General features: G+C 37.1%; 1 protein-coding gene across 1 annotated transcript; it reads left to right on the top strand.

The window, feature by feature from the left end:
* Window positions 1-13,585: 13,585 nt before the first annotated feature.
* LOC111898864 (uncharacterized mitochondrial protein AtMg00820-like) lies at window positions 13,586-13,948 on the top strand. Its single transcript, XM_023894759.1, has one exon. It carries the CDS (start codon window positions 13,586-13,588, stop codon window positions 13,946-13,948), a length of 363 nt encoding a protein of 120 aa, XP_023750527.1.
* Window positions 13,949-14,485: the final 537 nt, after the last annotated feature.

Raw genomic sequence — 14,485 nt, 5'->3', positions numbered from 1 at the left:
ACAAATGCATTACTTCTTTGTTTGATTGTCTTCAAATTTTTTCCCTAATTCAGTCTGTTATTAAATTCGTGATATCTACATGTTTCACCAACTTCCAAAAACACACTTCTAGTTTCTATTCATACATGTCTTCTCAAAGCCTTTAGCAATTATAATTTATAACTACATGATTTCGATATTATTTTTATTTTGACATTATTTGGAACACTTTGTGACAAGATAACAAAGTGGGAGGATGCAATACTAAACAAGAGGCTAATTATGTCCTTAATTTATGGCAATAATCCTCCTCCATTTGATTCGCCAACCGCGCCAAACAACAAAAGTGGCAGACCAGGTGAACGTGACAATTAAGTACTTGCCCTAAAATTTAAATAATTTATAAATAAAAAGTGAGGCTTTTCTTGTTCAGAGAAATTAAGGTTTCCTAATCAGGAAATATTTGGAGCGTGACTGGAATTGCTAAATTTTATGGCAAGTTGTCATTTGCTTGTCTTTAATCTTTCCATAAATAACAACTTCGTACTAAATATCATTTAACCTAAAAGAAGACAACTTAGATTCACACATAGTAATACATAATCAAGTGGTTAGTTTTTTTAATTATTGGGAACACACATCACCACATGGGTATGTTCTTGTAATTACGTGATTAAACGTACACATCTATATGTATTTCAAAGTTATTCGATGATTTTTATCAATGAATTTTTATCCAGGTTGAAAGAGTCTAATCATGACGTCTTAATTTTCAAACTAGACTTAGAATTTAGAAAAGACGTTTGATTTATTGAATGGCAATTTCTTGACTCTATCTTGGCCCAAACGGGGTTCGCAGATGAGAACTTGGATTAACAAAGGGTTTAGCTAATGGAGATATTAACTCTTCTGGGAACCACTAAAGCGTAAACCATTTCAAACCAAGACCGATCAATATCCGAATGGAACGGATTCGAACTTCTTCTAGAATAGTTTCCGGTGCGAAATTAAATTAATATGATATATATATATATATATATATATATATATATATATATATATATATATATATATATATATATATATATATATATATATATATATATATATATAATTCATGGGATAAAGAGAGATTTTATAGGATTCTCTAGTAATGAGCAAAACAAATAGAATTGATTATGTATTACAATTTCATCAACTACATTGAAGGCTTTTTTTTTTTTTTAAATATTTATAAGATAGCTTGGTATCCAAACTGTATCAATGATTGTGTGTTTGCGTTCCTCTAGAACGCAAGTTCTTGCAAATGGGTCTCACACTAAAAAGCTGTGTAAATAAAAGTGTGTGATAAAGCGACCCCTTGTCCCCTTAATTTTCATCATTGTGATGGAAGCCTAAATACCTAATGACAAATGCGTATGCTTTGGATATATTCCGTATTACTAGGTTACAACCCGTGAAAACCACGGGTTAAAAATTTTGAAAAAAATTTATATTATTAATAAGAGTTAAGTTTGTTTAGCATTTGTTGTATTGATTATTTAAAATTTAAAATTATATTAATATAACTTTGTAAAAAAGATTATAAATTTGAATATATGTTAAAGAGAAACACAATTAATCCATGTAAAGGTAACATAAATTATATACCCCTTTACATCATTCTTAATTAAAAATAATAATCATTCATAATTAAAAATAATAATTATAAGTGAAACAACAGGCTAACATAAACTATATACCCCTGTACATCATTCATAATTAAAAATAATAATCATAAGTGAAACAAAGAAGGGGTACAACCAGTAATTATAAGTGAAACAAAGAAGTGAAACAAAGAAGGGGTAAAACCAGTAATTTACATTTGTGGAATACTGCAATATGGTTATATTCAAACATTCTTACACTTGAATATGAATTAAGAGTAATAATGAGCTTATTGTTTTATTTCTACAAAAATGAGATATGTCATGCATCAAAAAATGTGTCTTCTTGACATGAATATACTTAGGTCTATTTTGTGAGTAGCAAATATATAAAGTCTTGATCACTCTGTTAACATATCGCCCAAAATAGACAATATCTTGGTATGTGGGCTTGAGATATAACAATTTGATTGTGAAATTCTTTACTTAGAAGGGTATTTGAGTAATTTTAACTATGAAAGAAATGCATGAAACTGAATTCCATGGGTTTTAGGATGGAATTTCGAAATCCACCGGTCAAAGGATTTCTGAATTCTTACCGAATTAATTGATTAGGTGCATACTCATTTGCATCTAAACCAGACTGTAATTGAATTTATTTCTAATTCCTGCCAAATCTGACAGAATTCGGAGAACAAACACCTAGTTTCTTGATGTTTCTGGAACAAATCCCAAACATTAGTTTCATGAACAAAGATCATATGAGATAGATATTGTAACACACCATATAGACACTAGCATGTAAGATGAGATTTATCACCACCCACAAATCAATCATCTAAAACCATTGGTCTCAGTTAAACTAATTCCTGGCTTGTTCCCTATATCTCTGATCTTTTTCTCTCCTTGTTAATTCCATCAGGGTGTAAAACCTTTTCAAGCCTTATGTGCAATTAAATGATTTTCTTACAACATTAGTTTGTGTTAGAGAAAGAGTACTTGCAATATGTTTCTACTACTTCCTGGAGCTATGAATGCATACATCTGCCAATTAGTTAGGTATCCACCTTTTGTAAAGCAACTCAATGAATGTATGACATGATTTATCAATGAGTTCAAGAGCATTGTACATGAGCAACTTAACAGCTAGCTGGAGGAGGTAGAGAAGGATCACGTCAAATTATTCTGTATCAATCATGACTTGTGATTTTCACATTTCTTTCATTATTGTGGTTTTCATCATATTCTTTCACTCATTTTTCTATTGTCTTTTTCATTAGCACAACACCACATTATTATTAGGCCATGTAATGCTACTGCATGTATAATGGAAGATGCCAATCAAGTTAAACATATCATTTACCAATATACTTCAACTGATCAAGAGTCTATTCAATGATAATTCACAAGAAGACAATTTTGCTCATTGTCTAAAATATTGTATCACAAACCTCATGATAACATATATATATATATATATATATATATATATATATATATATATATATATATATATATATATATATATAACTTAAAATATTATACAAAAAAAAGCAGTCACAAACACGCATACACATTAAGAAGAAGAAATTTTTTTTGATTATGATTAACACCCACGTACACATTGAGAAGCAGAAACTGATTGGAAAAAAACAACACATGCATATCAGGTTCAGAAAATGAAGATTACAGAGAATTTGACAGCCTCAGTGAAACAAAGAAGGGGTAAAACCGGTAATTTACATTTGCAGAATACTGATGTTTATTAGATACGGAGATGTTAGATGATTATAGAATTTAAGATGAAATCATAAAACTACTAACACAAAATGAATGAAAATAGTATATAGTTGACTTGAAAAATCAATTTTTGTTATCTAATGCGCAAATTAAACCTGAACCATATTAAGACGAATTATGATTGTTAAATAAGTTTTTAATCGTTCTTTTGATCGTTCTTATTTACGACGGTATCTCATAGTGAAATACGAATAAGGTATTAGTTAAATTGTCACACACACGCAAGAGTCTGAAGTACTATCTATATGGGGTTCGGTGTACCATATACACGGACCACAAGAGTCTGAAGTACTTGATGGATCAGCCAAACCTGAATATGCGCCAGAGGAGATGGTTGGATGTGGTGAAGGATTATGATTGTGAGATCCTGTACCACCCGGGCAAGGCTAATGTCGTAGCCGATGCGTTGAACCGTAGGTCGGAGAGCGCCCCGATCCGAGACATTTGTATGAGGTTGACGGTGATGACTCCGGTATTTGACACCATCCGAGGGGCCCAGGCTGAGGCTGCGAGACCAGAGAACCGAAAGCGGGAGCGGGTTGTTGGGCAGGTGTCGGAGTTCGTTACCGATAGTCGGGGACTTATGACATTTCAGGGTCAGATTTGGGTACCATTTGTGGGCGAGACGCGTACCATTTTGATGGAGGAGGCACATCGATCGAAGTTCTCGATCCATCCCGGGGCTACTAAGATGTATTTGGACCTAAAGAATGAGTATTGGTGGCCCTGTATGAAGAGGGATGTTGCATGGTTCGTCGAGAGGTGCCTAACTTGTTGCCAAGTTAAGGCCGAGCACCAGCGTCCGCATGGTAAGCTGCAACCGCTGGAGATTCCCGAGTGGAAGTGGGAACAGATTACCATGGATTTTATCACCAAATATCCAAGGACTGCGAGAGGAGTCGATGCAATTTGGGTGATTGTGGACAGGTTGACGAAGAGCGCTCATTTTCTTGCTATCAGTGAGAGCTCTTCTGCTGAGAGGTTGGCAGAGTTGTATGTGAGGGAGGTGGTATCGCGACATGGGGTTTCGATGTCGATTGTGTCAGATAGAGACGTGCGATTTACTTCCAGATTTTGGAAGAAGATTCACGAGGAGTTGGGTACAAGGCTGGATTTCAGTACCGCATACCACCCACAGACGGACGGGCAGAGTGAGCGGACGATTCAGACGCTCGAGGATATGCTCCGAGCGTGTGTTTTGGATTTTGGAGGGAGTTGGGACACCTATTTACCTTTGGCAGAGTTTTCGTACAACAACAACCATCATTCGAGCATTGGTATGCCACCCTTTGAGCTGTTGTATGGGAAGAGGTGTCGGACACCCATCTGCTGGGGAGAGGTGGGGCATCGGGTAATGGGTAGTACGGAGATTGTGCTTCAGACGCCAGAGCAGATACAACAGGTCAGGCAGAGATTGTTGACCGCTCAGAGTCGCTAGAAGAGCTATGCGGACAGGCGTCAGTCCGAGCTCGAGTTTCAGGTTGGTGACCTGATACTCTTAAAAGTCTCTCCTTGGAAAGGAGTGATTCGATTCAGGAAGAGGGGCAAGTCGGGACCTCGATACATTGGACCTTTTAGGGTAATTGCGAGAGTAGGAAGGGTAGCCTACCGTTTGGATCTACCTGCGGAGATGGTTTAGATTCACGACACCTTTCATGTGTCGCAGTTGAGGAAGTGTATTGTCGACGAGTCGGCTGTGGTTCCATTAGAGGATATTCAGGTGGATGCGGGTCTGAACTATGTTGAGAGACCAGTGGCAATTAGGGATCGAAAGGTTAAGGTTCTTAGGAACAAGGAAGTTCCCTTGGTGCAAGTGCAGTGGCAGCATCGGAAGGGGTCCGAGCTGACGTGGGAGTCCGAGTCGGAGATGCGGGAGCAGCATCCATAATTATTTTCGGTATAAGACTTCGAGGATGAAGTCTGGTTCTAGTGGGGGAGAATTGTAATAGCCAAGATTCAGGTACAACCGATTAGCCCTTCATCTTTATTTATTTGTCATTTTGGGCCTTTGTGTTGGGCGAGTACGCTGGGCGTACAAGGAGTACGCTATGCGTACTCGCGCGCCTCATTTAAACACGTCATCGTCGGGTACGCTGGGTGTACCCAAGGTTACGCCGGGCGTAATCGGTCCAGACCCAAAAACCCTAATTTGAGTTATTGGCTATAAAAGGAATGAGATGGCTTGGTTCCTTAGCCACCATCCTTCAGAAAGAAACCCTAAGAGAAGTTGTTCCTCATAGCTTGTTTGTGAGTGTTCTAAGCTTTGAGGTGTCATTTCAAAGTAGAAAAAGGAAAGAGGAGTCCATTGTGGATGCTAGAAGTTGGTGTGCAAGTGTAGATCCGTGAAAAGCAAAGGTTGGAGCTTCTTCCTAAGGTAAAAAGTTCAGATCTTGCCTTGTAGTTCTTATGGTATGCTTCTTGGACCAATTTCTAGGGTTTTGGTCCCAAAGATGGATACTTTATGAGCAAGTAGTCTCCATTGGCTTAGATCTACCATATTCCAGGTCCATTTGAGTTGTATGTTCATAAAAATGTGATCTTGGATGTATATATTTAGCCATGCATGAGATCTAGATCTTTGGAGTTGAAAAGGAAGATATTAGAGAGTGTAGGAGCCTTTAAAGCCATGCCAAGGCTTAAAGGTTCCGACTTTATGCATTAGGAGGCTTAATGAGAGCCAGATCTAGAAGTTGAAGGAGTGTCTTAACCATTTAAGACAAGAAATATGGTATGGCTGAATCTGGGGTTTACGTTGGGCGTAACTCCTAGTACGCGTAGCGTAAGGGGTTGCGACCCCCAATTGTGACTCATCGATGTACGCCCCGCGTACAGAAGCTGGTACGCCCCGCGTACTGTGGTCAGTTGACTTTCGTTGACTTTTAGGCTTTGGTCAGCATGAGTCAAGGAAGGGTAAAATGGTCTTTTACCCCTCTGTGGGATAATGATAAGGGTGTAGCCTAGTCTTGAAAGTCTATATTAATTAGAATGATATTTCGTTATGATTAGGCGGGGTTGGGTCTTCGTTTTGAGATTCGGAAATAGCGAGCACGTGAGATTCTAGACTTCCTGCGAGGTGAGCCTTCTCACTATACTGTACCCAGAAGGGTATTTATGTGTGACCGAGAGGTCGGATATGTTATGAGTTGTATGCATTGAATATGATAAGTTAACCGTTTGTATGTGCTATGTATGCTATGCTTGATATGGGCCGGAAGGCATTATGTTATGGGCCGAAAGGCATTTTATGTTATGGGCCAGAAGGCATTGTGATGTGGATCGGAAGGTCGACGCGGGTAGGACCGGAGGGTTTACCGGGTCGGGACGAAAGTCCCCTGAGACACATGGACCGGAAGGTCATGGCCTGGAAAGGCGTATGTGCGTAAGTAGTATTTTGGGGAACTCACTAAGCATTTATGCTTACAGTTGTTGTGTTATGTGTTTCAGGTACTAGCGAGGACCGTGGGAAGGCACCGGCGTGATCTGTACACACTGATGGAGGATTTATGATCTTGGGATTTATATGATTTGTATTATGATATGATACATTGGATCTTTATGACTTGTTTTGGATGAAAACGTGTTTTAAAGAAATGAAAATTTTGTTTTGAAAATTTACGTTGTTACACATGATTTGGTAGTCTTTCGGCGAAGCTTGGTATTTGGAGGTCTTGATTTGGGTCCCATTAAGTCATGCTAAGTCATAGATTCAGGAACTTTATGACTTAAGAAGTCCCTTTGAATCAGATCTAGAAGTTTGGACTAAAGTCTTAAGGTATTAAGAAGTTTTTAAGACATTTTGGAGTGATTTTGACCTTTAGAGTTGATCTTCGATGATTGGGCTTCATTAAGCCATGCAAAGGCTTAAAACCTTCGACTTTATGGATTAAGTCGCTTATATTCAGAAATTCTTAGATTTTGGACATTTGGCTTAAGGGATTAAGCCATTGGATTAAGAAGCTGGAAGTTGTCGGGAACGTCGTGCGTACCCCTGTGGAGCGTAGTGCGTTCCAGCTAGGAGGCCCGATGTTTGAGCAGCGACAAACGTCATGCATTCAGCCAATGAATGCCATGTGTTCAACCGATGAACGTCGTGCGTTCGTCTGGTCAGTGAGTTTATGGGCTTTTTAGACTTGGACTCTTTTGGAATGGGCTTTGGTTGGGCTGGGTTGTTTCTTTGGCCGATGAATTATCTATTTGGGCCCTGGTTGTGCCTCAGGTGTTTGAGTGGGCCTTAGGCTTGGTTTGGGCCTTGAGTTGTGCTGTTGAGCCAATAGTGGGCCTTGGGCCAAGTTTGGGTTGGGCCCATTAAGGAAAGGGTAAAATTGTCTTTTACCCTAGGATTCGGTACTTATGAGTTGAGACCACGGTTAATGGATTATGGCATAATTATTAATTTGGATTTATTTGTTGTTAGTGTGGGATTTCTGGTTCGATAGCCAAGTGTTATCTAATTAGCAACAGACCAATGTTAGTTTTCCTCACTATACTTACGGGTCAAAGGCACCAAGGCTGGCCCTTTGGATTGTTATTTTGGTTTATCGTATGATTGTTGTTGTAGTGATCAGTTAGTTTTGGGCTTATTATTTTTTTTGTTTCAATTGTGAATACTAGAGTAGTCTCGTTTACAACGGTTTGGGCTTGTCCATCCATGATTATGTTTTGCTAGGATTAGACTATTTAATGTGCATGCATGTATCTTATTAGGGTAAACGATTATATCGCCCTACCTAGATTTCACAGAGAAGTTCACACTAAACTCTTCTAAAGCTATTCAATATAAGCATTCGACACTATTTGATCTTCATTATTCTTGTTATTAATTCACATCGTTTATAGAATCTATCGATCTAAGTTATTATTGTTTCTACAATTAGTATCAGAGTAGGAGATAGTGTAACTCGTACGTTACTCTTCTGTCGAGTTCTGTTAGGGTTTTGCGTTTTTATTGGATTTCTTCTTGTCGTCTTGATCATTTATATCGATTATAGACGTCAGATCTAAGTCCTGATTTTTACCCTAAACTCAAGTATTGTTTTACACATCTGATTCTATACCAGTCTTTGTGAATCTTGACATCATGTAGCCCGAAGATCCTCATACTCTTTCTATCAATCTTTCCAGTAGTACCAAATCTACTACAAGGATCCCAATCCTCTTCCCATAGGATTATGATGTCTGGGCGTTGCACTTTGAAGACTATGTTATAGGTATTGAAGAACATGGTTCAACAATATGGCAAACGATGACTAGGGAGACTTTTTCGCACACTGCAACCCGGAAGGTTATCAAGACTCAGGCTGATTATAATGCACTTCTTGTCGAACTCACTAATCTTCCTCAGGATGAAAAGGATAAGTTGTTGAGCAACATAAAGGCGAAGAGAATTATTCGGTTTGCACTTCCACCGGATACCTTCGTCTTGTAAGTACATGTACTACTACTAAGGAAATATGGGATAGCTTGAAGGAGTTGTATTCTGGAGATGTAGATCTAGAACACTCTTTGAAAACAACTATTTTGTATGAATTTTGTTCATTTGTTTAGAAACCTGATGAATAGCTTGATCTAATGTTTAACCTCTTCGACCACTTGTTGAGTAGAATGCACAAATATAATCTTGAGTGAAGGATCAATGAACAGAAAGTGACATTTATGAAGGGCCTTAGGTCAAAATGGAAAGCGATTGTGTCCACTGTGAAGGCACATGAACAATTCAAGAGTTATTCCTTGTTGGAATTATGAGATCCCATAAGGATGAAGTTACGAAGGAGGTGAAGATTGTATTTGGCATGGGTTCCCTAGAAATGGTAGCGAAGGGAAAAAAGGAGACTGAAGAAGATTCGGAATTTGATCTCTCTGACAGTGAAATCTCAACTGAAGACAAGGCACTATTAATTTCCAACCCTAAAAAGTCCTACAAGAAAATTTTCTCACGCTTTCAGAACAAATGCAGGAAGGGTGGATATTCCAGTTCCAAAAATAATAGAGATGAGGGTTTCAAGAGCTCTCAAGTTGATGAAGAGAAAAAAATGAGAAAAAGGTTCTAGGTGATTCTAGCTATGAATGCAATTATTGTCATGGAAAGAATCACTTTGCCAAGGAATGCATGTTGGGAAGGATGAATGAGAAAAAAGAGTCTGAGAGGGATGAACTTTACTATCTTCATAAGAATGATGAGCTTCGGAAGAGGAATGGATCAAATGTGAAGCCAGCTTTAATTGTGCAAGAGGGAAGTGATGAATTTGGACGAGTCAAGGTTTGGTCAGCTGACTCAGAAGATGATGAAGTTAGATAGCCAACCCATGGAGGGTGTTTTATTGTGAAGCCAGAGTTACAGGGTGTTGAAAGAATATATTTAATGTTTTAGAACAGGGTCTTGGAATCATGAGATTATTCTACCGATGGAGGTCAAGTATCCGAAAGTTGTTTCGCAGCGAAGACTATTTCTGAGCAATTATCAAAATGCGAGAGAGTCATCGATAAGATACACTCTATACTCTAATCTCTTAATATTCCAATTAACCGTTATGTTTCTAAATTAGACGATTTAAAATACATTGTTTCTAATTTTAGCGACAGTTTAAAAAAGAACTCGTCTTAGCAATTCTAATTTAATTGATCAAATCAACAATGTAACAAATAAGAGTGAAGAGAGATGATTATGGATAGAGAAGTTGGAATTAGAGCATACTGGATCAAAGGATGATGTGATTTATCTTAAGAGAGACAATTTAGCTCTTTTAACACAAAAAAAATATTTTTTGTTTAATAGCTAATCGTTGATATTTCAATATTAATCAATTGCATCTTGATTGTGAAATAGGAAAGGGATTGCACAAAATGATTTTGTCCATTCTTGAATTGAAAGAGGATGAAATCGATGCAGATTGCTATAAGTACGAATCAATTGTGTTATTCGATGACCTCTCGGATTCTTACAGAGTTGGACTTGAGAAAATCGAGGAATATATTAAGTCCAAAGATCACAAAAACATGTTGAAAAAATTGTTATATGAAAAGGATAAAGAACAAATCAAATCAAATACTATACAAAAATTTGATTCATTATGTGATAAATTAAGTTTAGAAAATACTTTTAATTCTAAAACCATTTCTGAATTTGACGAAAGCGATATGAGTGAAATACTTTTAATTCTGAAAACATTTCTGAATTTGACGAAAACAATATGAGTGAAATTTATGTAGAGGATGAGATAGATTGTTCTGCTTTTGTTCAAAATAATGACGAGCCTAAGAAAAAGTTGATTTCTGAAAATTCAATTGAATACGTTCGTATTGTTGAAAATAAAGGCCCTAAAGTTTTAAATGAAAATGCCACAGTTTTTCCGAAAGTACAAACATTTCTGAACAAAGTTTTCGTAAAAACCGCACTAAACAAAAATGATGCATCAGAATAACATCCTTGATTAACGATGATAAGGTTGATGGTTGTGATGAATTTTTCTGGTCTGGACCAATTGACAATGTAGATGAGACAAGAGGTCTATCCAAAATGACCTCATGGAAAACGAAAGGAAAACACATTTCGGAACCACTAAATCGTGTTGACATTCGTTATGATCAGGAAGGTCCTAGTGGCATTAAAGATGCTCCAAGTGAAACTTCTTTTGAACAAACCTATATGCCAATCTGAAAAGAGAAACCTAGGTTTAACGTTCATTTGTCTGCTAAAGAGATTGTTGCTAAGAAAAGGTAGATGAACACTAGATATAGGAAAAACTTACAAGAAAGAAAGAGTTTTTGGAAAAATAAGAATTCTGATCAAAATTTTGTCAATTCAAAAAGATTTTCAGTTCAAAATACAAATTCTTCTTCAATTCAGAAACGAAAAACAAAACCTTTTTCCAAACCATAGGTTTCAAAACCTCAAGTTTCAAAACCTATTAAAAAGCCAAAATCCAATTGTCCTCCAAAACCAAATTTTTCAAAATCAGTCAACACATCAAAAGATGTTAAGGGAAAAAGTAAAGTTGTTTCGGAACCAGAGATTTCTCTCAATGATTACGAAGCTAACTTGAAAAAGGAGGAAAATGCATTTTCATAAAAGGTGGCTAAGAAAACCAAAGAATTTATTCAGCGAAAAATGAATGTAGTTGAAATTAATCTTGGTGATAATAAAATGGAGGTTTTCAAAAAATTAAAAGGGAAGAATATTTTTTGCTCATAAGATCTTTTTGGGTTGATAAGACTAAAACCTTTCATGTTCTTAAAAAGTACTCACAAGGACCCAAGATGTTTTGGGTTCCTAAATCTCTTTGAATTTTGTAGGTAAAGTGTGACGAACAATACAACTCTGAATGGTATATCGACAATGGTTGTTCACGTCACATGACTGGAAGGAGAGAAGAACTAAGAGAATTCTGATCGTTGAAAGATGGTGGCAGAGTAAAGTTTGGAAACAACGGCACATGAGAAATCAAAGGCTACGGAATGATTACGAATGGTGAATTCTCCATTCGGAAGGTAGGTTATCTATAAGGTCTGCAACATAACCTAATAAGTGTCTTGCAATTTGTTGTAGGTACTGGACTGAAAGTGTCATTCGATGATGAGGGTTCAAAGATAATAGATAAGAAATCAAAATCAGTGCTTTTGAAATCCAAAAGAAAGGGAGAAATGTATCATTTGAACTTAAAACTGATCAACGGGAAGCCTTCAATTTGCCTTCTTACGAAAGCATCTTTCGATGATAGTTGGTTATGGCACCGAAGGCTCTCTCATCTGAATTTCAACGATATGAACAAACTTGTACTTAGCGATCTTGAACAAGGATTGCCTTTTCAGAAGTTTGAGAAGGAACATTTGTGTGCTGCTTGTGAGCTAGGAAAGCAAAGTAGAAAGATCCACTCGACAATCATCAATACTAAAGTAATCGAGCCACTGGAACTTTTGCACATCCATCTTTATGACCCATCTACCATCGAAATCATTGGTGGTAATAAGTATATTATGGTTATTGTTGATGACTTTTCAAGATTTACGTGGGTTTTCTTTCTTAGATAGAAATCAGATGCCACTTCAAAGTTGAAGTATTTCATCAAGCAGATCGAGCTTCAATTATGAAAGCCCGTTCAGAATGTTCATAGTGATAACAGTTCTGAGTTCAAAAACCAAGAGTTTGAAGAATTCTTGATGAAAAAAGGGGTTGCTCACAACTTCTCTGCTCCTTACACTCCACAGCTGAACGGTGTTGTTGAAAGACGAAACCGCTCTCTTTGTGAAGGTGCAAGGACGATATTATCCTTTGCAAATTTTCCTCTCTACTTCTGGGCCGATGATATCACAACTGCTTGTTTCACTCATAATCACTCTCTGATCAATAAAAGATTCTTAATCACACCTTATGAGATTCTAAATAGTAGAAAACCTAACGTCAAGCTCTTTCATGTCTTTGGTTCCAGGTGTTTTACATTCAATTTTAAAGAACATAGGAGCAAATTTAATGTGAAAGTTGATGAGGGCATTTTTCTGGGCTACTCGTTATCTTCTAAGGCATATAGGGTTTTGAACAAGAAATCAAGAAAGATTCAGGAAACTTATTATGTTACCTTTGATGATAATTATCTGAAGAAGTATCAGAAAGCAGATTGTCAATTTCAGGAGATCTTTCCTTCAAAGAATTCGATGACCATTCCTCTTTCAAATTTGTATGAGGAATTTCTAAATGTATTTGATGAGCCTGAAAAAGCCATCTCTTCAAAATCAAAAGCAAAGGACAATCAAGGGGATGAGCTAAAGAAAATTGTTGATGAAGCTGCTAAAAACATCGAAACCTCTTAGGAGACACCAATTCCGAAAGCTTCTGATCTACCATCTCAACCAGCAACTCCCGATGCTCCATTCCATGGGGAGAGCTCCTCTTCAACCTCAAATCCCGATGTTCCGATCCAGGGGAGAATCCAATTTTGAATGAAGGACCATATGCAAACTTCCAAGGGGAGAATGAAAATATGACTTTAACGCACAATCGGAATTCGAAGATGTGAATGTTGAATTGCATCCAACCTATGATCCGAACTATCCTCCTTTGACCAAATGGACTAAAGATCTACCAAGAACTCAAGTGATTGGAGACTTATCATTAGAAGTTCTAACAAGGGAACAAGAAAAGGCGAAACAAACAACATTTTTTTTGAAAAATGGAATTTTGCATGGTTAATTCTTTCATCTCAAAGATTGAGCCTAAAACCATGAAGACTGCTCTTGATCATATTGATTCGGTTCAAGCCATGCAGGAAGAACTCAATAAATTTGAGCGTAATAAAGTCTGGAGATTAGTTCTGATTCCGAAGGACGCTTCAGTCGTCGGAATGAAATGGGTGTTTCAAAACAAGTTAGATAAGGAAGGCAATGAGATTCAGAATAAATCACATCTAGTTGTGAAAGGATATTGCCAAGAGGAAGGTATAGACAACGAAGAAACATTCGCACCAGTTGCAAGACTTGAATCTGTTCGGATCTTTCTTGCGTATGTTGCTCAAAAAAATTATGAAGTCTTTTAGATGGATGTGAATTGTGCGTTTTTAAATGGTGAGCTCGAGGAAATAGTCTATCTGAAACAACCACCAAGTTTCGTAAACGAGAAATTTCCAAATCATTGTTATGTTTTGGATAAGGCGATGTATGGTCTGAAACAAGCACGCCATTCATGGTATGCAACTCTAACTTGGTTTTTGAAACAATCTAAATTTAAACGAGGTTCGGTTGACGCAACCTTCTTTCGCAAGAAAGATGGCGACCATCTAATGATCGTTCAGATTTATGTTGATGATATCATTTTCGGATCCACTAATCCTAAATTAACAGCTGAATTTTGAAAACTAATGGAGACTAAATTTGAAATGAGCTTAATGGGTCCTATTAACTATTTCATTGGTTTAAACATAATATAGAGTTCGGAAGGCATTTTTATTAATTAAGAAGCCTACACGAAGACCTTGCTTGCGAAATTTGGAATGGTGGGTGATCAAAGGTCAAGGTGTTGGGTTTTATGTACTACAACATCCTATGGTGCACATACAACCCTAAATGCTTTGGAT

This window comes from Lactuca sativa, chromosome 6 (genome assembly GCF_002870075.4).
Source record: "Lactuca sativa cultivar Salinas chromosome 6, Lsat_Salinas_v11, whole genome shotgun sequence".
In the NCBI taxonomy this organism is placed as follows: domain Eukaryota; kingdom Viridiplantae; phylum Streptophyta; class Magnoliopsida; order Asterales; family Asteraceae; genus Lactuca; species Lactuca sativa.
The sequence above is the reverse complement of the archived record's forward strand: the minus strand, read 5'-3'. Positions and strand labels throughout refer to the sequence as shown.